Below are 26,525 nucleotides of genomic sequence, written 5' to 3' on the forward strand. Positions count from 1 at the left end.
TTTCTACTGAAATAAATTAGACAAATGCATAAAAAAAGAAAGACAATATGGGTATTTATTTCATTGCTTAAAGTTAGGTCACACTGTTCATCAGCATTAATGGAAAAGAGGCCAAACCATAGAAAATGCTAACTTAAGGTGAGAAAAATATTAAAGAACCAATTAAAACTAAAATTTAAAAATGCAAATTAGTTGATGTTGGAATATATACCTTCAGTTGCATGAATTCTTCCGAAGCATTTTTTTAACCACATAATCGGCACTTTAAAATAAAACTACAGCTAAATATAACACGGCAATAAAAATTACGGCTGTTATCATAAGTCAAATTTCAAAACTATACATTAAACTTCGTAAATCTTTTAAATAAGGAATTCATAATACTTGTTTCAAAAGTATTCTTCATTTTGCGAAGAATTGATGATAACAAACATCAGGAACACTTTTTACGGATGATAAAATTCACTTCAAATAGCCAACACGAAAGTAAACACATGTAATGCATTATGCTCACATTACGCAACTAAAAACGCTAAAATCTCCACCAGCAGCAAAATTAAAAACTTTGGGCTTTGAACGTCAAAAAGCGTCAAAAGGCAATACTATTGCTGTATTTGGCGCTTTATCTCACCTGCTGATCACACAGAGCAGTCGCCAAGGATAGCGTAGAAAAGTATCCGCAGTTGCTCACTCCAGCAACTCCACAATCCCTTTACAATTTTTTTTTTGGCAACAGAACAGAAGCTATTGCGTAATAAAATTTCGTTTCTTCCTTCCTCTTTCTTTCTTCCTTAGAAGTAATTCTAATTTAATGTAAATTGAATGTTTGTGTTGTGATCTGTGCTTCGTTTTCGTTTCAAAATCATCACCTTTAAGCATTACCGCATCTCAAGTAAACATATTGGCTTTCTTCAGATGTTTTATTCTTTTATTATGAACTCGGATATAAATATTTGAATCAAAATATAATGTAGTTGTATATTGAGACAAAATTAGGTTACTTGAAAATTATAAGGGGATGGTTATAAATTCATGTTACCTATGTTTATTTTCAACTGAATTGTGATTTTCTATTTTTATAAATAAATTTTAAAAGCGTGTTTCATTTAGTAGGTTAAAAAATGCTTCAAGTTGTTCTCAAAATTTTTTCAGTCATTATTGTTTACTAATCGTTGTATATGTATGTAACCCATATTTGTTTTATTGACGACAGTGAAATTTTCTTTGAATGTTTTCGGTAGTTAAATCCTTGCGGCTAACCAAATAAGCCCTCAATATTATTATTTGTATTTTGAAGCTCAAAAGTAAAACTGATGCTGTATTGTAAATAGGCTACAAAAAAAAAAAAAAGACGCACATATAAATGCATTGAACCAACTTATTAAGTATCATTATAAAATTTTGCTTTTAATGTGTTAGTATTAACGTCTTTGTTCGCAACACATACAAGTTTTGAGAGCATATTTCAATTTGTTCTGCAGTTATTTGAAAAATCTAAATTTTCAAAAGTTTGCTGTTTTATTTAAACCTGAAAAGCTAGGATACGGTATAATTGAATTGTTTATTTTAGAAACCACCTAAATGCACTTTTTTCAACTTTTGGAAAACTAAAAAAAAACTATTTTGCAGTTTAAACCAGGGTTGGCAGGTTTCTGCCGAGGCGGTAAAAACCACTGGTAGAAACCGGTTAAAACCGGCATGGCAAAAACCCTTTTCTGCCACATTTATAGCAGAAACTGGCAGAAACTCAAAAAATGACATAAATGCAATTCCTGACATACAATAGAAAATGTATAAGAAAAATAATTACATATTAACCCAAACACAATTTATTTACAACACTATCACTATTTAAATCAAATTTTACATTGTTTTCACACTGCAGCAACCTTAACAAAAAACAAGTTTTGACAAAGTTTCTAAACCTAAACAATTTCTCAATTTGTTGTGCACAAAGGAGAAATTTGCGAAGATTCTTTCAATCCCAGCAGAACTAGCAGGCAGTATCATCAAAAAAGAAGCAAGATTCTCAAAACTTTCATCTATATCACATTTTTTCAAATTGAACCACCATGCGATAGCTGGAGTAGTTGTTACAACTTGATTGGAAAAATAGGTTTCGGGAAAAGGGGTCAATTTGTTTTGTAAAGCTATAGTATAAGGTACATAATCAGGGTTAATATTTGCGAGTAAAGTTCGGGCACTTTCTTCTTGATTACATGATAAATTTACTCCCAAATATTTTGGATGGAGCATATAGACGAGTAAATGGTTATCAGTAACTGCTTGAATAAATCTGTGCATCACTTCCTTCTCAAAAGCACACATAAGAGCGTCTTTTGTTAAACGAATACAAACATTGCAAGCCTCTGCAATTGAGCAGTTCTCTTTTTGAACTGAATCCAGAGCAATAGCAACAGGTTTTATCTGCAGCAGCAAGTGTAACTTCTTTGTGATTCATCTGATTATTTATAATCTGAACAATACCTTTGTCATGAATATCACCTTCCTGTTCTTCTAGTATTTGTAAATAATATGGGCGATTCTTCATAAACGACTCTAAGCAGTCCACCTAGCTATTCCACCGTCTATTACAAGATATATGTGGTTTCACAGCTTTTGGATACTCTTTAGTCAAGCTCCTTGCCTGTGATGGTTTCTGAAATATTTCTGGACTGAAACCACATGTTTAATGAGAGAATCTGGTGTGATATCTAGTCCAAGAAGATTTAAGTAACAAGCTGAACACCCATAAGTTGTAACAGATGGCATTTCTTCTTCAATAATTTTCCTCATTAACTCCATCTTGAGTTCATTATCAGTTACTAGAGATAATACTTTGCAGTCATATTTTGTTTCAAGCTCTATTATTGCATTGTTTGCTAAATCAGCACAGTAAGTTGCAGCAGCAGGAGCTCTTTGAGAATGGCTTTATTCTGTTATATTAAGTGTAAAATGACAAGTTCCTGAATTTTAGAGTTTAATGAAATAAAAAAAATCTGTATTTGTTTAAATATTTTATATATTACACTTTATATTGAATGCAAACAAAATAATTATAAACAAACTGAAAAATTTGTTACTTATAACATTACAAGGCTAAAATTTCTAACACATAGCAATTTCAACTATGATACATTTTACTTTGCTTTGGAAATGTCTGTCTTGTTATTTAACATATTTGTACACTAATTATTAAATAACTATTATATTAAGTTTTTGCAATGACGAAATGGAGTTATATGTTTTATTTTACTTAATTGCCTGTCATTAAGTAATTATTAGAGCTATTAAAAACATTTTCTAGTTTTTGCCAGTTTCTGCCGGTTTTTACCGGTTATAACCAGTTTCTGCCACTGGCAGGGCAAAAACTAGTTTCTGCCGGCTAAAAGCCAACCCTGTTTTAAACAGGGTCTAGTTTCCTCCAAATATATTTTTTTTTACCAAATCAAAAACATGCTATTGGGATAATCGGTTAAAAAAAAAAAAAAAAAATCCTTAAAGTTTTTGAGTTATAAATTTTTGAAAAAATTTACCTGGTTTCTGCAATAAATGAGTGTACTCAAAGGTTTTTTTTTTTTTAAACCATTATTGAAATTAAGTAAAACCATTAATTTTTACCTGTTTTGCTGTCATAGGTTAGTAACAAACATACTTAAGTATGAAAAAGAATTTTTACTATGCCCTAAATCAAAAAATTACTTAGACTACACTCTACAGTATGTCTATATACAAAGATCTGGCCTTATTCACTTATTCAGCTTCTGGCAACTCTTTGTCAGTTGTTGGCCATTGGATGATAGTGTCATAGAATTGTTCATACCCAACAGTGGATTCCATCAACTTTTTCATATCGTCTATCTTTTTTTTTTTTGATTGGGACCTAAAACCAAAAATCTGACTGTGCAAAACCCGATAAATTTTAAAATTTGTTTATCCTACAAAAATGTTTAGCTAAAAGTAAAATCCAAACGTTTAAAATAACCTTGGTAAAATAAAAGTTAAATAACCTTCCCCAAAGGAACAAAAGAGCAAGTCACAAAACAGGTGATGCCATTCTTCACGAGTGAAATTTACCGCAGAAAGAATCTGTGCTGCCTGGGTTTTTTCTCAAATAAACGGATTATTTTCAAGGCTGCCAAATAATATTGCCGATATGGAACCTAGATTATTTCTGCACTAAAAGATGTATTTACCTTTAAATTGTACAGTACCACCAAAAACGCATTTTTTGATATTTTGTCCCTTAGATGGTTTTTGAAATATAAGATTCAATTATGAATGATGTTGATAATGTAGTCGCCTAGTGAGACTGAAGATAAATGATGGAGTTGAGAAATTATTTTGTAATTTAATGAAACTTTTAATGGTTTTTGTAGCCCAACCTATTTTTTTGGCTGGATTTTCATGTTTTAATAGGGATCTTGGAATGAATGAGGCTCCCAGATGTTGGAAAACATACTTCGACCACATTACTATTCTGTCAACTTAAAAAGTCTTAATTAAAAGTTGATCCATGAGTTCTTTATGTATCATTTTAATATGAATAAAAATGGGGGGGGGGATTCTATTTTATGGGAAATGATAACTCTTATGAACAAGCAAGTAATTACCTTGCTGCAATTTTTGATTTTAAAAACATTTGCTTTGTCAGAAACTAATTCCAGTTTGTTTTTCAATATTTATTTTAGAATTTTATATTGCTAACAAATAAATGATGTATTTTTTTTTCTATGAAGTTTTCATATCATTCTGCATATGATTATCTCTCAATTTGATAACTACCTCAGTTCATTGAAGTATGAAGGAAGAAATTTGTGCTGCTGTGACTTTCTTAACAGATTTGATGGGGAAAAGTAAAGACCTAACTCCAGACCAGGTAATTATACTTGCTTCTTAAGGTAAATAGCGAATATCAGTTCCTGTCATAACTGTGTTATTAAATTGTCCTCCCCCTCCCCACATACACTAATAATAACAACCTTGATACAACTTGGTCGTCTTTTCAACTTTTAACTCGCTTCTTTTGCATTGAAACAGGATTCCTCGTAAAATCAAATGGTATAGTGTATGCAATTTCCTGCAAATTTGTGCATTTTTATATTATATGATCTTTTTATACTGAGTATAGATAAAACCCCTTTAAGTATAAAGCTAAAAATCAGTAAGTAGAGTTGGTCTAAAAATCATTAAATAGTGAAGATTAAGAAATAGTGAAGATTTTGGTGACCTTAAAAGGTTTAATACCATTGGAAGAGAGAAGGAAGAAAGCAATAGAAATATCTTCTAAAAATAAATTTTGTTCTTGTTGTTTTGTTCTTTTGTATGACGACATATGTCATACATCGTTCTTAGCAATGCTTTTTTAGCGCCAACAGGAAAAAATCAGATAAAAAACATGATCAATGCACTTCAGAACACAATATATATAAAAACAACATAAAACCACAACAAAAAACATCACGAATATACGCTTCAAATATACCAGAAACTAGAAAGTTTTTGTACACAAAGAACAATTACTAGAAAGTATTTAAAATGCTTAAATTGACAAATTACTATAACAGCTCATCAATGAAATATGTACCAATAGAAATAAAAGCTATTTTCCAACATGCATTCCATCGAACAAAAACTTTTCTCATACTCTGCTAAAAAAGAGCAAAGCGATTCAAATTGCGATGTTTAAAACGGAAAACATCCCCAAAATCAATAACTATTTCAGCCAAAAAAGTGCTTAGTTACTCAAATTTTGATGTATGAAAAGTAGAAATGTCTCAACAGAACATCCTAAACATAAACAATACAAAAATACCATACATTTATCTGCTATCCAGACATGCTTTCAAAATACCTATTATATTTTACATAAAATAACACCTTTATATTTTTATTAAATGCTGGAGTCAACTTATTTTCAGAAATTCAGTACCTAAAGGAGGCACGTTAATAGAATGTCTAAATAATTCGTGGCATCGATAAAAATTAACTTTTAGAACAAAATAACTGTACTATTTCTGTAAAAATTAATTTACATACAGTAAAAATAAAGTTAAAAACTACAAGAACCCCTCAAGGATTTGTAAAATCAAAGAATTTCAGAAGTGAGAGTTTTTTTTTTGAACTTACCTTTTTATGGTATAAATCCTCACACTCAGTCTAAAACAATACATCATATGACAATGGCACTTTACAGATACACACCAGGTTGGAGTTAACTTTTAATTAACGTTCAAGTTTGAAGAAACTGGCATTTTCTAATGTTTTTATTTCAAAACACAATACTGAATTTAAACTAACAACAAAATAAACTTTCCTGTAAGGTATATTGCACGAAACAACACGTGTATCTCCTGCATAAAACCGAGTAAACAACCCAAGTAAACAAGTTTGAACAGATCTGAGATTGCCTTCGGGTTGCCAAACACAGGTAAGTTTCGCCAAAGATGCCATGCTTAAAAAATTATCGCCTCATTGGCGAGAAAAATATTTCAATTTTGTGCAAAAAATGGGATGTCGCCAAATGGGGGGGGGGGTATCACATCTGTAGCAAAAAAATTTCTTTGAAACTGAAAGATCGCAGATAATCCGTCCCGAAGATAGGCCACCCGTGAATAATCGTAAGATTACTGTTTATGGTCAATCCTCGTAACTGTTACACCCGGATTTCATGTTATTCCAGATGTTACATCAGGTTACTTTTTCAAAGCCCAGGAGAGGCCTTGTCAGCCTAGTTCAAAACTAGGTGCCCAGCTGCAAAACCAGGGCTGGTAAAAGTTTTTTTTTTAAAACCCCTTCCCTCCACCCTAAAAAAAGTTTTTTTTCATTTAAACCAGGTTATTTTGAGTTAAACACTATTTGTAAGATAAAACATTTTATTTTAGGAAAATCATGGAAGATTTTATGAATTAATAGTTAAGGAATGTTTAATATTTATATTTGTACCTATTTTTTTTGCAATTGAATAATTAAGGGTAAAATCTGGTAATTTCATTTCCTCATACGTAGGAATTTCTATAGGAGAATATTGTTTGACAATCTTTAACTATTATAAAAAATACAATATGTAAATGGACCTTGGTATAAGTAATGAGAGAAATAATTTACTGTGTTACTCAAATTAAAATTGCTCATTCTTAAGCGTGCTAAGTATTTTAAACTATCTACAAATGAATCACTTTAAAATCATCGATGCATATTGTGCTTAAAGATTTAAAAAAAAATTACATGTAATGTATTTACCTAATGTATCAGTGACAACAATTATAGAAACAGGACAATTAGGTTTTAAGAAAATCATTATGTTTTCCATAGTAGACGATATTTCCCCTGGTTTAATGCATTCAGAAACAATTTTTTTATCGAAGAAAAAAAAAATCATTTTAATTAAAAGCCTCAGTGTAAAAATACTCTTTTAATACATTTTAATAATGAAGACTGTTATAAAAATTAATGTTTATTGATTCGTCCACCATTCATACATAAGACTTCTTTTATTATATTGGGATCAAAACAGTTCTTTGAAAGGTAAAAATTTGGCATTATTATTTTTTTTAATAAGAGTTACATGGATATTTTCTGTTTTCATAATTTAAAAAAAAAATTATTTTTTTGCTCTGATTGCTTTGTCTATTGGGGATGCAAAAAGTGCAGATATAAGCAGGCCTGCGCCAAGCCTGTTTGGCTCTGTTGTACATAGGTCTTATGAGCGCCTTTATGCAGTGGCGTTTGGGGAGAATATAGTTGCACTTGGAATGAGGTTTTGTAGACAAATATAATATGGGAAATAATACATTTTCATTTAATGAATTAAAAACACAATGTGTAAATATTTCTTTTAGAATATTGTGTTGTACACTTTTACTTCCTATCAGTTCAGTAGCTCCTCTGATAATGCTTTTTGGAAAAAGCCAATATTTCAGCTATCAAAGTTAATGCCACTCTAAATACCTCTCTAATTGATAAATAATCAATCAGACCTTTATGCCTGTCAAAACATAACAGGGTATTTATTATATTTAAAAATTGAAGTATAATCAAGAAGAGAATTCTCTTCAGGAGAAGGGGGAAATTGTTTTAAAGCTTCAATTTTGGAAAAATTACAGAGGGGAGTTTCCAAATCCTCTCTCTATAAAATCATCTAACATCATTTAAAAATGCGTTTCTGGAACTGCAAAAAATTTTGAAAAATTAACAGAGGGAAGTTCTAGAACTTTATTCCTTCCTCTAACGTTACCCAAGATGATTTAGAATCGTGTTTTTAAGATTCAGTTTTGTAAAATCTTGCAAGGCTCTGAACCTCCTCTCTGCTTAACTCCCCAATGATAAAATTCCGTTTTTAGAGCCCCTATTTCAAAATTTTGGGAGTGAAGAGTTCCAAGCCTCATTTTTTTCTCCTAACTTCACCATAGATTGCTCATAATTGCATTTTTAAGACATTAGTTCTGAAACATTAACACTACGGAGCTCCCTTCAATTCATCGAAAATTGTCTTAAAAACACTGTTAGAGCTTCAGTGTCGAAAAAATGCCGGCAGAGTCCCTCAAGGAAGTGGTGATTTGCCATCGACACCATCGTCCCTCCCTTGTATCCACCCAAGAGTATAACAATGAAGAGCTATTCCACCCTAAAATCTGAAACTAAAATCTTTTCTGAAAAAAAGTTATTCTGAAGTACGGAATAGTTAAAAAGGCATTGAATTCAATATCTGTGACAAGTACATTCTCCAAAGCACTTATTGAGCAATCACGATTGCTTATTGCTTTCATTTGACTGTCCTTGGCGTTGTGGTTCCTTTTTCAGCTTGGACCAGGCCTGCAGCACCACCGGCGGCGGCGCGGCTGGTCCTGAGCACTGTCCCCCGGAATCCACTTTTGCTGGGCGGTGGCGTCCATGTCCTACACACGCATGCTCATACACACTCTCCTACATGCGCACGCCTTTACACACATACACACGCCTACGTGAACACACGTAAGCCTACACACATACACACACAACTATATACACGTAAGCACCCAGGAGGAGGGACGGAGGGAGCCATTTCTAGAAACAATAACTCTAACCAGTAGAGTCTTGTCGCAACTCGTGATTGCGAAAAACATAATTTGAATTCAAAGTTTCGGAATTCAAATTAGAGTTTAATTTTTTTTTTAAATTTAAGACACATGACAAATAATTAAATAAAAGGGGGGGGGATCAAGTAACAATGGTCAAGTTGTTACTTTTTAGAACTAAAAAGATAAAAAATGCAACTCTTTTTTTACAGTGCATATTGAAATCTCAGCCACAAACATGGACCTCACTATCAACATGTATAAGACAAAGGTTCATGGTAACACTGCCCTCTTCAATAGGAAAGTTACAACCTATTAAGTATTCATATTTTGACTATTGGATATTGTTAATTGACCCTCAAAACTGAAAAATTCGCCATTGCCGAATTTTAAAACACCATGATTGATTTTTAATGCATTTTGAAAAATCCACCTGCAAAAGTGACCTCTTCTGAAACGTCACGAGCTTACGTCACAGAGCACTAATGGGCAGCCTTCCGCCGAAGATCCCTTGTTTTTGCTAGGGACATTTTGAGCGTGCTAATATTTTTATTTTTTAGAAATTCAATAATCCTTTTGAACACACTATGGAAGCTGCATTTGTTAAAGCACAATTTAATAATCTTCCTCAAGTAACATCAATAATGATATTCGAATATTTCTGAGAGGATGAGAGGTTTAATGTTCCAGAAATGCGAGGAGGTAAGCCTTTACACTTCGTCTTCGTAGCCAACTGCACGTCCTTTGGCTTCTCCCGCGGCAGAAGAGCGTATGACGTCACTTCCTGTACCATTTGACGTCAGAATCGCTTGAACTTTAAAAATTAATTTAAAAAAAACTACTTATTGTATTTCAAATTTTTTTTTCACCTATGATGTTCATACATGTTACTGTATCATATAAAAATAAAATTGAAAAATCGAAAACTTCCCTATTAACATAACCCCTTTTGTGTAAAAGATCATGCTTTTGAAAGGATTTGCATGTTCAAATCAGGGCTGGGTTTTAGACTGTCCGAAATTTGTTTACGACAGGACAGGTGGTTTTTACCATCAAAACAGGGTTTCCGCTACGGTCGCATTTTTCGCAAAATGCGAAAAATCCATTTAAATTGCGAAAATAAAACAAGGCGTTTTCGCTTTTTTGCTCAAATAAAAAAGTACAGAAATAAAGAATTTAAAAAAAAAAACTATGCATGAAGCATGATCCGAGAGATTATTAAACAAGAACGGCGATACTCAACTTAATCATATTACAATTCTTAGTTCAGAAAATGTTTCAATTACTATTAAGTTCAACAGCCAGTACTGAGTCTTTATTTGCAATCTGACCTCCGAATAAATGAATTTTTGGGCTTCATTAAATGTCGATGTTTTAGCATTTTGCTAAACTTTTTTTTCTAACTTTAGCTTTTTTGCTAAAGAAGTTTTAAACTCAGCTTAAACCCTGCATCAAAAGTGTCCGAAACTGTCTTAAACTGTCCAAAAGTATGCTAAAACTAAAGGGGTATAATCTAATCAATTTGTATTTACTGCAATACAGGCGTCCCTCGTACAACACAGTACTTCTACAACACGATTTCGATATTACACGGTACAAAACTCTAATTCATAACTACATGGTTTTGATGTAACAAGAATTTTAAAAGAAAGAATTCAATTTTTGTTCAATATACTGTTAAAAAATGTATGATAATAACTGTAATAAGTTTTTATTTTGTTTTTATGAAACTTTTACAAAAAATTGCTGTGTTAAGTTCAAAAGTTTGGTTTCCCTGTATAACAATAACTTTTAACTTTTAAATTACATACGTACTTGATTTTTCTCATCAGTGTTCTAAAAGCAAAAAGGTGAATATTATTTTGTTCCCAATGCATCCTAAGAGGATTACAAACATTAGGATTAAACGTAAGCTAAATTTGGCAAACATGAAAAATGTAGTTGAAACAAATTGTGAAATAAAATAAATAGAATGATTCTATTTATTTTATTTTAAACTTTGTTTTGTTGTTGTTGCTCAGACGAACTTCATTGCTACAGAAAAGCTCAGATATTGTTTCTTATAGAATGCGTTTTGTTCTTAGTACAAAAAAAAAAGTGGATTAAGTTTCTTCTTGTTGTGCATAACAGTTTTAATTTAAGGTATGTAAAATGATTAAGTTTTATCGTTTATAATAACTCTTATTTTTAAATCAGTACGTCTTTGTATGTTCTAGTTTCCAGTTTTCGTTTATATGTTCTATTGAGCCGAAGTTTCAGCTATTATAAAATTGTCACCTTATATATTGGTTTCGATATAACACGATACACATTCCTTGATTTACATTATTTCAAGGTCTTGCATAACACGGTTTCAATATAACACGGAACATGGTTTCCATATAACATGGCCCACATTGACATGACATTATGTACATGATTAATTAGGTTAGAAAACCATTTATAAAAAAAGTCTCGTATAACAGGGTTTCGATACTACACAGCACGAATTAACCATGTTATACGAGGGATACCTGTATTTACTGATTGGTTCTTGTAATCTAAATAGGAGAGGGTGGCCCAAAGCGGGTAGGTTTTTTAAGATCGCTCGAAAATTGTAGTTTTTAGATTTTAATCTTAACAATTTCGGTTTTATTTCCTAGTAGGGTTCTTGAACTTCAAAATAAAATGATTCCTCAAAAAACTTAAGTCATCCGAAGTAACAGATTAAGATGATTCGGCCACAGCTAGAGAAGCCCTGAAAATAACCCGACCAGAGCTTACACATTCAAGAGTCCCATGGGATCCTGAACAAAGGGAAACAAGGTGGATGGATATTAAAATTGACTTAAAAACTTAAAATATTAAAAACTGGCAGCGAGTTGCTGCACATTGTTTGAGTTGGGAGAAGCAAGCTAAGCAGCCAAGACCTGCAACAGGTTTTTGCCCTTGTAAAGAAGTATTTCACACAAGTAATTAATATGCAAATGTGCTTACTGTATTTTTTTTATATATAACATGAAGCAGGTGATTTGCCAGGAACAATAGTGAAAAACACAGAAATACATAGTGTACAAATCATAATACAACATATATTCACAGTAAGAACCAAAATGAGGAATAGCAAATTTCTCGTGCCTGCCTCGTATGCTCAACCTTGTGTACTATAGACTTCAGGTAATATCATTCAACATTAGGAAGAAAGATGATAATGTATATTAGCATCACATTCGTTTTCTGTAGAAGATTGAGCTTTTGAATAGCAAGTTTAGACACAACAAGGCAGTTATTTTTCCTTTTAGATGGGTAGTGAGAGAGATTGCTTGTTTCAATGATTTCACAAAACCATCATAAGATACAATGAAAAGTTCAATTTTAATTCTTTGGTTGGAGTTTTTTCCCTCCTTTTTGGATCATTTTTGATCTCAATAAATCTTAAGCAATCAAGCAAATTAAGTAGTAAAAAAAGTTTTGTTTGAAATATGCTTTTAGAATTATTTTGAAATGCAAAAGACTGAGAAATAATGATAATTAAATGAATAAAAAAAGGGCAACTTGGATTTTTTCTCCATGTAATTTTAGAAAAACTTAGTTGGCCTTGTATATTTATGTACCTAACAGGACAGCTGCATTGATTTAAAAAAAAAAAGAGAAATTATTTAGCAAACTAGCACTACCTTAAAAAATATTAGTTTCTAAATTTATTAAATCTAATTTAGGCATAAAACATTGTTAATTACTTTGCATTAATTAGATTTTACTCTTTGCAATAATTTTTAAAATTTTTAAAAACTGTTACGAAAGGAAGTAAATTATTTTCCAAAAGTGTTGGCAACCTTAATTTGCATTAGGTTTTTTCTCATTCGTTCATTCCTTCTTGCAACAAGATCGCGTCAGCAGAATATGCAAATTGCCAGTAGCATTTAAGCTCCCGGCACTTTGCTTCATTCTCTTCCCTTTCAATTTCAACCCAAGTCAGACTTGGTTGTTTCTTTCGGCAGCTCAGTTGAGTCTGTCCGTTTTTGCCGATAGTTTCGGCTTACTGCTCTTGATATGAATATCATAGCTCAGTATGTTTAACGTTTCATACTTTGACTTAGAATGTTAGATTCAGAAGTCATTTAAAGTATTATGAGCTACTTAATAATGTAAAGAGCGTATTCTCAATATTTCCTTTAACATGTCATTGTATATATCATAGCCATAATAAACAAGTTACTTTTTAAATTTGGCTCTTCATGATGTTGCACAAGATAAATATGTTTTTTCAAGAAGTATCATACGTCCTGGTTGAGCTTCCACTTAAAGTTAATAAGCTGAGCACTTTTAAAAGCTCACAGTTTAACAAAAACAAATGTGGGAAAACAATAAGGTTTTAAAAAAACTATTTTTGAAAAAAAAAAACCCACATGGTTTTTTATATTTTTATTTTAAACCAAACAACCCTGTGTGAATCAGTATAAATTTGACCCGTTTAGGGGGGGGGGAAGTGTACTGAACTGACAAGTGGCTCTTGGTGGCCTTGTTTCCCAAACATATGGCACATAATCTTAATGTTGGGTGGCTCTGGATGTTACAAAAAAATTTCAGTTGCTAAGACACTTTGAGCTGCTCAAACACAATAAAATTTTTCTTTACAATTGAAATAATTTCAATGTCATAATAAAAACATCTGGAAACGTTTATTGTAGGATTTTCTGTCAAGCAGTAACAGACTTTGCTATTAAAGATCATGTCTGCCACTGCAAGAATGATGGAGCAGATACAAACATTTAGGGGAGGGGGATCATGTTGAAGAATATGACGTTTTGTGTACGTGACATTTCATTCATTTGTTTGTAAGATATGAAAGGAAACTTTCTTTCAATTATTAAGGTTTTAAAAAATGAGTATTACAACCACTTGCATTTTATTCATAAAGTGTAGTGGTCAGTTGTAGTTGGTCATTAAAACTTCTACCATGAGAGAAAGAGATAAGAGCCCCTCAATCAATTGATAAGAAATGCACAACCGTTTAGTGTAGAAAAGAGCTTGAAAGGTGTTTCCATTTCCTAAAAATGAGTGTTAGCTGTCAAAATATAATCAGTTTGTGACCAAATTTAATTTTTTTTCTTCTGATAATTATACCCCCCCCCCCCCATTTTTTTCTTACTTAAAAATCAACTTCATGGAAAGTAAGAGTTAAAATGGTGCTCTAAAACTCTTATTGGAAAGTGTTTTGGAATCAATACAGTAATAGGTGAGTTTTTTTTTTCTTATGAGGGAAGACCTATTGCAGTGAATAAGTCAATGCTGTGTTAGTTTAATTAAAAACATCAAATAATTTATGTCTTTCTTTCATCTAACTTTACTTCTAACTAGTGTTTAATTCAATATATTTTTAAAAACTCTGTTGAAGACATTGCTCTGGCAGTGACCTACCTTACTTTGTAGACAGTTGGCGCAATAACAATGGTATTTTCCTTTTTCAATTTAGGTGGAAATATTCCATGCTACACTTGGTTCTGTTTTAATAGAAAGATTTGAAGGTCATTGGTTTCCTGAGAAACCGTATTGGGGTCAGGCGTATCGCTGTATCAGAGTAAATGGCCGAGAGAGGAGAGATCCAGTGTTGGAGCGGGCAGCTCAAATGTGTGGATTGCGCTATCAAGATCTTCATCTGCCGCCTGAGCTAACATTGTGGGTTGACCCTAAAGAAGTCTGCTGCAGGTATTTTTTAGTTTCCATATTTGAAATTTTTTTGTTTCCTATTTAAAAAAAGAAATCAATCTCGGTTGTCTTTCGAAAATTTTAAGTTTTCTAGATAAAGAAAATACTCCATAGTGTTAATTTCTGTACATGACATTAAACTACAAAAATCTCATCAAAACTAAATCAAGTCATAAGCCAAGAAACTGATTTATCCTTTTAACAAATGCTGAAATAGATCAACATGATTCATGTGATGGAAGTCAATCTAATACTTCCAAATCTTTTGTGCAAAATTACTTTCTTACTAGGGTCTAAATGACTTTCATTTTGCAAATTCTTATTTAAATCATAAATAAGAATAATTTTTGGGAACTTTTAAACAAAATGTGCTCTATGTTTGTTGAATTTCTATGATTTCTAATTTTGATAAGTCAAAACTTTTTTCTTTTTGAAACATTCCAATTTTGAGCATGTGCTTTGCCGAAAATGTCATGCCCATGTCTGTTAGAGCTTTCAAGCTTTTGCATCCTGTAAGTAATTTCAATTATTTTGTAATTTGGTAACTTTTTTAAATCTATGCTGTCTTAAATCAACTTATTTCAGGCTTTATTTTGTTAATTTATTTACCCGTTAACTCTAATTTTAACTTTTATCACATTATCCTGTAGTAAGAAGGTAAACACTTCTTTGTCTAATTTTTCATTTCTTTTTAATTCCAAAATTTAAATTAAGTCCCCCCTCCCTCCTCCATATTATAATTTGTTTTAAATATGTGCAAAAGTTCTAAATAATGCAAAAGTAAATTCCAACAGGGTTGTTTAAAACAGAAATTGTTATCAAAAAAAAAAAAAAAAAAACTTTGTGGACGTCAGGATTGTTGAGAGCTTAATAAGATCCAGTGACAAAATATTGTCTTGGCCTTCAATAATGAGGGCCGATACGTCAATGGCCTTCAATTCAATTTTGCTTCAATAATGAACTAACTTTCTTGAAAGTTTTAATTTTTTTTTAAAAAACTTTCAAACTTGGTATATTGTGATTTCTTTTGTTGTCTTTCTAAAGTAACTTGTTAAAATGACGCGTTCGAACTATTGATGTGCCAATAAGCAAATTGGCCGATTACCGAAAAATTAGCTATTGATATTCAGCCAATTCATGATCATGGAGATTTTTAATACTACAATTTCTCCATTATCTTTTTTTTTTTTTTTTTTTCAAAATAATATTTTGAAATTTCATTCAGTTTCTGTGAGTAAATTTTCATATTTTTGTTAATAAAGTTGCATTATGTTAATCTGACATGAAAATTCAAGTTTTAGTAATTGTCTGTATTCAGCAGCAGCTTTTTTTTCTTTTTGTTATTAATAACTACTTAATCCGAGACGTATTCTTTATGAAAACTATTAGGTAATCTTAAAGTAGCAAGCTAAAAATCGGGCATAGAGAAAAGTATCTACTTATGAAATATGTTGCAACATTAAAAATACACATACTTATTCAAAACAGAAAAAACATGCATAACTTCAACTATCAATTTTTGTTTAAAAAAAAACTAATAGCATGTGCATGAAATTTTTACAAATTGAATAATACACGAAAACAATTATCTAAAGTGAAGAATTATTTAGTGTAGTAGGAGATATACATATAACCAACCGGAAGTAGCTTGTACTGACAATCCTGAAATACATATTTTTACATTAGATTTGAAAGTACCTGGATTTAATTCTGCATAGTAGTGTTGCTAGAACACAAGCTATGAGGATTGATTTCAATACTTCATTTCGTCTTAGGCAAATTTTGTATCATTTGTCTTACATTTGGAAAGAACACTTTCATGCTGCACATTACACTTACCTTGCAGAAAATTATATTCATTTATTGTTGATAAATTTATTAATCTTAGTTTCTTGTTCAAAAAATACTCAAATATTGAAAAAGTATTAGAAAAATTTCTTCCCTGAGGATTTATTGGCAAAACTTTGCCGATCATGAATAATCAGCAAAATGGCCGATAACAGATTATTTGGTGCATCCCTAGTTCAAATTAAAATGTTGATCCTTTGATCATAGAACTTATATTTATGATATGGATTTGCACTATGGTTATTTCACAAAAACAAATCTAAATGAGTTTGGAAGCATTGTATTTTGAAACAAAAAAGAAAACATATTTTAACATTTTTAGCTCTTCAATCCTGGCATAAGTACAACTTATGGATTTCAAGGAAAACAAGAAGTTCTGTTCAGAACTAAATGAGCTTACTTTCTTGTATACAATATTAACTTTCGAGTATCTGATCAACATTCTCAAAATTAGCTAAAACACAACTTTTTGATGTTTTAAGCTTATTTCTAGAAATAACACATGCCTCACTCTTCTAAAGAAATCGATGCATAAAAAGGAATAAACAAAGTGGTAGCACCTTTTAAACAAAGCAACCATTGTATTTTTTCCATTGGAAAAAAAAACTTTAATGGCTTTCAAAATGAAAAAAATAATTAAATATAAGTTTATTAAAATAAATACATTACAGTGAAGCACTGTTTATACGTTTATCTTTTATACGTTTTTTTAAATTATATGTTCTTTTAATTGATCCCTACAGAGTCGAATACAGATTGACGTTTGTCTATTACACGTTTTTTTCACTTGTACACTTTTTCATACAGTCCGTTCAAAAACATATAAACAGTGTTTCACTGTATATAAAAAATAAAAATAAAAATATTTTTTGCTTTTCGTGACATTTAAAGGTGCCTTAAGCCTTCTTTCATGCTTTTTTCTTCTTTCTCTGACTTTTACTGGGAAAGTAGGCTAAAAAAAGAAAAAGAAAACAGTATATTTGCAGTGTATTATGGATAGGCATGAAGCTTGAAATATAATCCCTTCAGGATTGCCACGGAAGTTCAAGAATGAAATTCCCTGACATTTCCAGGTTTTCCAGGTGGTTTTGAGAAAAATTCCAGGTTATCAATCTCCACCTTCATTTTGCAACATTAATATATACATCTCAAATTTTGATAAAACTTACCTCATTTTCAAACTTTACAAACAATGGCTACCAAATTTAATTTACTCAAGCTGAAATAATCAAAAATATGTACTAAGGGTGGTTCAATTTTTTTTTCTCTCTCGGCTCGAGTCCAAGACACCCCTTATTTTTTTTAGACTTACTAATAGTATTGTGCTGTAAAAGTTTTAGCTTCTTGCTCAAATTTTAAGAGGGTGCCCAATGACCCCTCCATTTAACATTAGCTCTAGCATAGAAAAAGTCAAATTTAGAAACATTTAATTTCCCCAGTTTTTTTTGGGGGGGGGGAAGTAATTATTTTATTGCAATGAATATGCATATAACTCGTGTAGATTATAGTATGTAACATTGTTTTTTCAGTTCAATGAATTTTTTTAACCCCCTCCTCATACTTATGAAGTTTGAGGGAGGGGGTCGAGCACCCTCTTTCAGTTGGAATAGGAAGTTAAAATTCCTCCAGTATTTTACTATCCACAAGTCTAAAAACATTGAGTGGTGTCCTGTTTTCTAGGAGAAACCTTTTTTTTAAAGTGTATTTTTGAACTACCCTAATGTACTAACACAAGTGAAGCAAATCACTGCAATAAACAATTAATGTAAATGTAGCATATCTAATTTTCAATAGCGAGGAGCCACTCCCTTACATCAAGTGAAAGAACTGCAGAATTAGCAATTGTGACATCTGTATCACAAAAATAAAGTTAATTGCTAAAATAATCTGAACTAAAAACTTATGAAACCTAAACTTTTTCAATTATTGCTTTCTACCCCTCCAATCCATTGAACTCAAAGCGCTTTTAGACTTTGGCCTGTAAAAAAAATCATGCACCTTTTAGCTTCACATATTTCCCCTGTTTATTGTTGCTCATAAAACAGGGGTGCTCCCCCCCCCCCAAGTTCAATAGCACAACCCCCCCCCCCAATATTTCTGAACGCCTTAGCGTTTTTTTTATTTTTAACCCTCTTTTTTTTATTTTTTTAACCTATTTATTTATTTTTAATTATTAATTGTTTTGAAAAAAAAAGTGTGCTCGCTCCCCAATAAAATACACACGCACAGATGAAAATAATAAAGTAAAATAATATGAGTAAATAATTTGAACAAAAATAAAGTAAAATAAATAATTAAAAAATCCCCCCCCCCCAAAAAAAAAAATTTGGATGGCGCAACTTGCGCCATAATCACTCCTGTGGGCACCCTGTCATAAAGTTAAAGTTTGAGCATTGATCAGAAACTTCTCTGATGTGCAGATTTTTTTTTAATCGGATTACTTTTATTTTGAAAGAAAGAAGCGCATTGGAAGTCTTAAAAGATCACTACCAAAATACTAAAAGATTAGCGATACTTCTGTAAAAAAGAAACTTTCTAAGTTTAAAATTGTCTAATGAACTAAATTTACAGAACAAAATTGTTTAGAATAATACGATTTCATTAATTAATTTAAAGAAATAATATAAAATATGAAAAGATTATTGCAGCTCATTAAAAACTTCAGCCGGCACTCCCAGACTAAACAACGTGCTGTGCATCATAACAACTTCAGAACTGCTGACGTAAACAAGCAGCGCTTAAACAGAGCCCGCTCAAACGAGGAAGAAAAGAAGTACCTTCTGCGCATGTCCGCCGCTGACTGCTATGGTGCACGCTGACTGCTATGGCGCACGTGCCAATGGCAGAGTTGTTGATAAAAAGAACTGCAGGGGGAAGAAGAAAGAGGGGAATGACAAAGCGACGAATGGGAAGGGAATGGCAAAACAAGGCAGAAAGTTTTTTTTCTGACGTCATAGACCGCAGGCCCGCGCTAAGAACGATCGGAAATATGCAATTTTTCATTTTCCCTGACATTTCCCTGATTTTCAGCCATTTTCATTTTCCCTGACAATTCCAGGTTTTCCCGGTGCGTGGCAACCCTGGTCCCTTATCCCAATGCAAAGGCTATGCCTTTCTTGAGGATTTCCAATGGGTGTTATGTGTAAAAATAAAAAGCTTAAAAGCATGATATACAAGACCCACTTCACTGCTGTGCTTCAAAGAAGTGGACGAAAAAGAAAAGCACTTTGAGGATAATCTTTGTGTCAAGCATGAAATCTACTGCCAAGCCTGAAGTTACTTAAAAGCAGTGTATTAGATCTTTTTTTTTTTAAGTAACTTTTGTAGTTCGTATTGTATGAAGTTTAAGAAATGTGTTTTGATATTTTTATTTAAAGTACCTTATTTGAATAGGTTTGGAGAAGATGAAGGCTCTTATTGTACTGTTGCTTCATTTAAAGACAATAAAGAAAATTTAAGTGATAATTATTTCATTCAAGATAGTCATTTGAAATCATTTCATCAAGTAAGTTTTATTTAACACTGTTAAATAATCTATGCAGAAATAAATCATTTTTGAAAGTGAATCTGCAAATTTCCGAGTGTTAAAATAAATAAATAAACAGATATAAATAGTTGAAATACACCGCCAGCTCAGTCAATTCCAGCCGAGGACTGCAATTTCGTGCTTATTAGCACTCATCAGCCTGGCATAGAAGTGACTGAGCTGGAGGTGGAAAACCTTTCCAGCTCAGTCATTCCTATGCTGGGCTTATGAGTGCTAATAAGCACGAAATTGCAGTCCTCGGCTGGAATTGACTGAGCTGGCGGTGTATTTAATGTATTTCTGTCTTAGCCCTGGCTATAGGGGGGGTAACTTACCAAATAAATAGTTGAGTTAAATAAATTATTTTTCTTGAAATTAGAATGAAAATTAATTTAATTATTTCAATTTATACTATCTTAGGCTATATTTTATTTTATGTTATGTTTTACTTTAATTATTTATATGTATATATATATATATATATATATATATATATTTAGAACAAGCTTGCATTGAACACACATTTCACTAAAAATTGCATAATTGTAAAAAAAAAAAATCATTTTAAAATTTAAAAATTTAAAATGTTAATAAAAATCAAAGAAAACTACTGGAGTGTAGTCATATTGCTAAGGTAAACTCATATTTAATGTCTTATTTTCTCTTAAATACATGTTGTTGCCTTTGTATGGTTTTTTATGGGAAATTGTAGGGTGTTCTTAGTATGCAAACGCTAAAAATAAGCATTTGGAGTTGTTTACATTCATAACCATGGCAAAGAAAATAGATTTTCATATAGCTACAAACAGTCCAAGTCTTGGAGAACATATACCCCATACAAAGGGCCAACCAAAGGAGAACCTGTGATTAGTTCTTTCCCGTTTGGCAGAGGAATTGGGGAAGATTAATACATAAATAAAACAAATATTTCCAGTTTTGCAGTTGGGAAGATCATCACATCGGAGCTACTCTGCATTAGTAGAGTTGATATCCACTTCCTCATTGGTATCCCATTACAAATCATCGTTCGTACACTTCATAGCAATAGAAAATCCACTTTTTGCAGAATTTAGTTTGTTTTTTACTTTTACCCTTTCCCATGATTTAATCCCAAATCCAGTAGTCCATTTATGTATGTAATCTTTCAATAGTTTATTTTAATTTTCAAAGGTACGGTAAAACCTGTGAAGTTGACCACCTGTCTAAGTTGACCGCATTTTTCAGGCACAGAATTAGCCCTTATCATATAAATTAACCTCTATAAGTTGACCACCTGTTTAAGTTGACCACTAAAGTAGTGCACTGCGGGTGGTCAACTTACACAGGTTTCACTTATCAATCAAAAATATACATTAAATTATCCTGTAAAACAGCAATTCTCGTGCAGTCAAACTTGCTTTTAATGAGCTCAAAGAGTCCACAATATTTGCTTGCAATAACATAATGCTCATGAAAAGAAAATCATAAAAATCCATACTTTCTTGTGTGATTGGTTTCTTTATATTTATACAAAGTTTGCCAATTTGCTTGGAATGTCTTATTGTCTCTTCCTTGTGTTACTATTGCTTGAGGAATACTCATGGCCCAAAAAACATTATTTGTACCCCTGAATTCGGAAAAAGTTTGGAATTTTTCTGCACTTCCCAGAAGTGATAACATTAGCATCGATAAATGTATAATTTTCTTCTGTTTCACTTCTTCACAAATTAAAAAACAAAAAGAAAAAAAAACATTAACAATGGTACATCATTTTCAGTAAGTTACTGCCCTATAGCCAGGGCTAAGGCAGAAATACCTGAAATACACCCCCAGCTCAGTCATTCCGGTGTTTTTCTATGGTACATCATCTCTTGTTTTTAGGACTTATGACTTATCACTCTTGTTTCACTTTGGAATGTTTAAGGATCTTTTCCAAAAAAGGTTACGCTGAGTTGGAAGTCGGTAGAAATTTTATGAATTGCAAAAATATTGCTAGCTTTAAAAGTGAGTTATGCTCCCATAGAGTTAACATTGTTCCAGCAAAAACTTTGATTTTCTCACTAAATCTGGGTTCTGGTTAAATCAGGATTCATTACGAGAAGTTAAGTCTTTGTGCCATGCTAAGCTAAAAAAAATTTCATCTGTTGCTAAAAGCAAGAAAACAAAAGTTCATGCATCTGCTATTATAAGCAGCACTGCCAAATGCAAAAAATATGAGTTATTCCAGACAAGGATCACTGGCCCAAACTAAATTCTTAGGATATTGATAGGATTCGAGTCTTATAGAAAAGCTATATACCAAAACTGAAACTTGGACAAAAATTTATATGACAACTTTTATGAAGGACATCTTATGTGGGGCTAAAAGTTTTCTGTTAAGTTAATAAGTAATAAGTGAATGAGTCAGGGCTAGGAAAAGTTCCTATAAATTAGCTTTTTTATTTAATTTAAATAGGATTATATTAAAGAGAGGGCTACTACTCATTTCCTAATGCAAAAAAATAAAGTATTCTTAAGTAATGTGAGATTTATGATAATTTTAATTTTTTAGCCATAGTTTTTAGCACTCTTAATTTATATTTTCTGTTTTGGAACATGTTTTTTCATACAAAGTAAAATTTTTTATTCAATACATGTATTTACTTTAAAACTATAATTGTGATGTACCCAATTGCATTTCAAAAATTTTTGTCTTGAGAATTTTTCAACTCTGCTTAGTCTGTGGAAATATTCAATAAATGGTTGTGTTACTTTTCTATATTTTTGGAGATCAAGAAAAAAATTTAAAAAAAAAATATTCATGCCAAAAATGTCAAGGATAATTGTTACATAGAGTTTCCAATTCATAGTGCTAAGTAATGTAAGTGAGTGATTTACTTCATCTGTTTCACAGTAATTATCATTGTTATGCATGCGTTTCTTTTTGAAATGTAAAATTCTGATTTTATTTTTATATAGCTCAAAAATATTATTGATTTGTTATATTTGTAGCATTTGATGTACTTCATAGAATGAAATAATTTATTTTTGAATTTTAGAATGCATTTGATTATGCGAAAAAGCAAAAAAGTCGCCGCAAGGCGGTTGATAGTCAGAGGAAAACATCTGTTTATCCTGTGCTAAATAAAGGACACCAATCTTTGAATCCGAAACCAGTACCTTCAACTCGCTACTTAGATTGGGGGGCATTTCACCCTGAAATGACCCCTTTTGTCCGCAGATCAAAGAAACCCACCCGTATTGTATATTCTAACAATCGAAGAAGTAATTTTTTGTAGTGATCAAATTGAATGTTTCAATGTCCAATTGAACTGATTGAATTACCTTTTATGCTTGTTATCTGTGTTAATGAAAAATTGTGCAATTCTGTGTTTTTAAGGAAGTTGTTATCAGTAGATTTTTAAAATGAATTGAAATGGAAAAGACGATTAAATTCACTATATTTGTCAAATGTATTTTTACATGCATGGACTCTGTTTGTAGCACGCTTAAATAGAAGTGCCGCCTTTTTTATTTGTATTTTTATATATAAATTTTTAATGTTCTGTTATGTTTGATAAATTTTTATATTTGATATTTATTTTCTCTTTCATCACTTTATTAGTCAATGTTTTCTAGCTTGAAACGTGTATTTTATAGCTGATGAGCACTACTATTGATGTTATATATGGGATAATGATTATCCATTTAACGCACAATGGCTATCCCAGTATTTTGGTATATGTATATAAAAAATAATTTACATGCAACAGGATTTTTTTTTTTTTTTGCATTCCATTACATTGATTTTTTTTTTTTCGTTTTCATCTAAATTTACATTTAACATTCGCTTTTTTGAATGCCGTACTGATACAAAGAATTTGATGAAATTCCAAAATGTTGCTTACTTGTTGAATTTATGTATTGAGGATCAATGGTCTTATTTTTGCATTTATGGTCATTTGTTCCTGTTTAAATATTTAAAGTTTTGTTTATATTTAAACATAGTTTTGCAAATTTCTTGATCACTAAATACTAATTTATGTGAAAAGAAGGCTTTTTTTTTAAATTTTTTTTTAAATTGTTTAAAACATGTTTTTTTTTCCCCTGAGAAGGTTGTAAACATTTAGTTTTTATCATATCAAACTGAATGCAAATGCATGATAAAGTTGTTTTGTGAAAAGCTTATCGAATGTGTTAAAAATTCTATTTGAACTATGCATATTTTTTACCATCAAATTCATCGCGCACTTTTTTTTTTTTTTTTTGTATTTTATTGCCATTTTTTGGCATAAATTTGCTCTGTTTCCTATGAGAAAGTGACAGATTTTTGACCTTATTAAAAATAAATATTTTAACATGACCATTATAGTATCCAAGTGTAACTTAAAACAATGAGTTTAAATTTGATAATATATGTGTAATTTTAATGAAACTTTTATAGCTAGGTGTTTCCTTTATGAAGCAGTGTAATTATCTATTCAAATCTGAACTCCTGAGGATCGCTTTACAGCGATCTATGTGCCTTTTTGTAAGCTTTTGGAGCAAGTCATGTTGTAACAAATTGCAAACTGATTGGGTTTTCTAAGTACTGTGGTAAAATTTAAATTGTCCCTCAATTTAACTAATAGTGTTTTTCTTTTCTTTTTTTTTTTTTTGCAGAATTTTAAATAGAATGTCTATAGACATATTAAAGGTATAAAGAACTTGATTCATTTGTAAATTTGACAAACTTTTTCATATGCATGATTTAATTTTCAGTTGAAACTATTCCTTTTGTTAAGGCAGCATTAATATAAAGTTTTGAATCATGTTTGGAACTTAACATGGATTCTATTTTATTGCTATTAAACAGATTTAATTTCACCAGTATTGATTAAATTACATTATTAAATATATGCATGACTGTCACATTATGGTGTTCGGCATTGGATGAAAATATCCAATTGTGAGCACATGATATCCTTACATTTGGGTCACTAATTCAGGATGTTCTGTCGGAAATCTTATTACTACAGAATCTCTCTTTGATATGTACTTGTGATAAAAAATGGTGAATGAAAAAAACTTCATATTTACAATAAAGTATTTAATTGTTTATGTCGATTATTTTTGTTATACTACTAATCCTTAATTTTTTCCCCCAATATTCTTTTGGATCAAAAATTTGTAAACTGCTTATCTGAATGGTTAATAAGCATTTTAAATATCGTTCAATACAAGATCAGTGGTTTTGCCTATCTCATTTTTCCTCTTGTGGAATTATATCAGATCTGAATTTTTCAAATTGTGGCTTAGAATCTTATCTGAAGCAGTGGTTCCCAACTTTTTCTCCTTGCAAACCCCTTCTAAAATCAGTAGGACATTGACGAACTCCTTGTGCCATGGTAAGTTAGTTTCAGGTAAAAAACAGTAAAATTTGGGGGAACAAATTTTTTTCTCTACTACACAATTTTAATAACAAGAAACTAAATCATAATTGGAAAACACCTGAGAACAAACATTGATAGAAAATTATTTCAACTAACCAACTAATTTTTAGTAATTATATGTTAGCATTGAAGGATCTCATAATTAAACCCTTGTAGACCAAATATTTCAAAGTCTGGCTCTATGTTTTACAGTTTAAATTTTACATCAAGTTCTGCACTTAATCAGCTTCGATATCGTTATGAGTCCAGCACAAATTCAGTAATTCTTTAAAATAAGAATCAGTCCTTGCAAGAACACAGCAAATATGCTTACAAATACAGTAGAATTTCGTTTATCCACACTAACTGAGACGAAAGGCAATCCTTGTAGAGTGGAAAATAAGCAAACCCAATCTTTAAATTAGCAGGCATAAGCATACCTTTTATTTCAGCAAAAAACTATGTTTTGATACAAAATTACACTTTATCTTTTGCACAATCCCCATTTTATAATTAATATAAATCAATCATTCTTTGTAGTTGATAGTTCTGCTGCAGTGGTGTCAGACTGATGCTCCAGGTACGTCATGATTTTTTTAGATTGCTGTGCAATCTATGCAGGAATTGTACATTTTATCCGAATGAAAAGCAAATGTTTGGTGCTCTTATAGTTCAGCGATCATAATTTATAAGGAAATATAATAAAACAGTACAAACAATGGTAAACAGGTACAGTTGACTCTGTGTTTAACGACTGTCAAGGAACCATAAAAAATCGTTTTTAAGAAGAATGTGTCCTTAAATAGAATGCTTGTAAAACTAGTGGAGCATCCAGGACCGTGAAAAGTTCTTTAAATAGAGAAAATTGTTAAATAGAGTGTTGTTAAACATAGAGCCAACTGTATTTACTTTCAAATACAAAAAAATACTAAAACAAAATCACAGTGCATAGGCTTTGCTGTAAGAAAACTTATAAAAGCTCTCCAGCTCACTGATGACGGTGAACTCAACTAATTAATTTCGAAGCCCCTTCTTATA

At 31.3% G+C, this 26,525-nt stretch overlaps 1 protein-coding gene across 1 annotated transcript; it reads left to right on the forward strand.

Annotated features, from left to right (window-relative positions):
- The first annotated feature begins 812 nt into the window (after nt 1-812).
- On the forward strand, nt 813-25,138 carry LOC129226045 (protein BTG4-like). The gene is made up of 5 exons (XM_054860625.1): nt 813-892; nt 4,740-4,879; nt 14,512-14,744; nt 19,986-20,097; nt 23,136-25,138. The coding sequence occupies exons 2-5, from the start codon at nt 4,802-4,804 to the stop codon at nt 23,373-23,375; spliced, it is 663 nt and encodes a 220-aa protein (XP_054716600.1). The 5' UTR covers nt 813-892; nt 4,740-4,801; the 3' UTR covers nt 23,376-25,138.
- Nucleotides 25,139-26,525: the final 1,387 nt, after the last annotated feature.

This window comes from Uloborus diversus, chromosome 7 (assembly GCF_026930045.1).
Source record: "Uloborus diversus isolate 005 chromosome 7, Udiv.v.3.1, whole genome shotgun sequence".
Lineage (NCBI taxonomy): Eukaryota > Metazoa > Arthropoda > Arachnida > Araneae > Uloboridae > Uloborus > Uloborus diversus.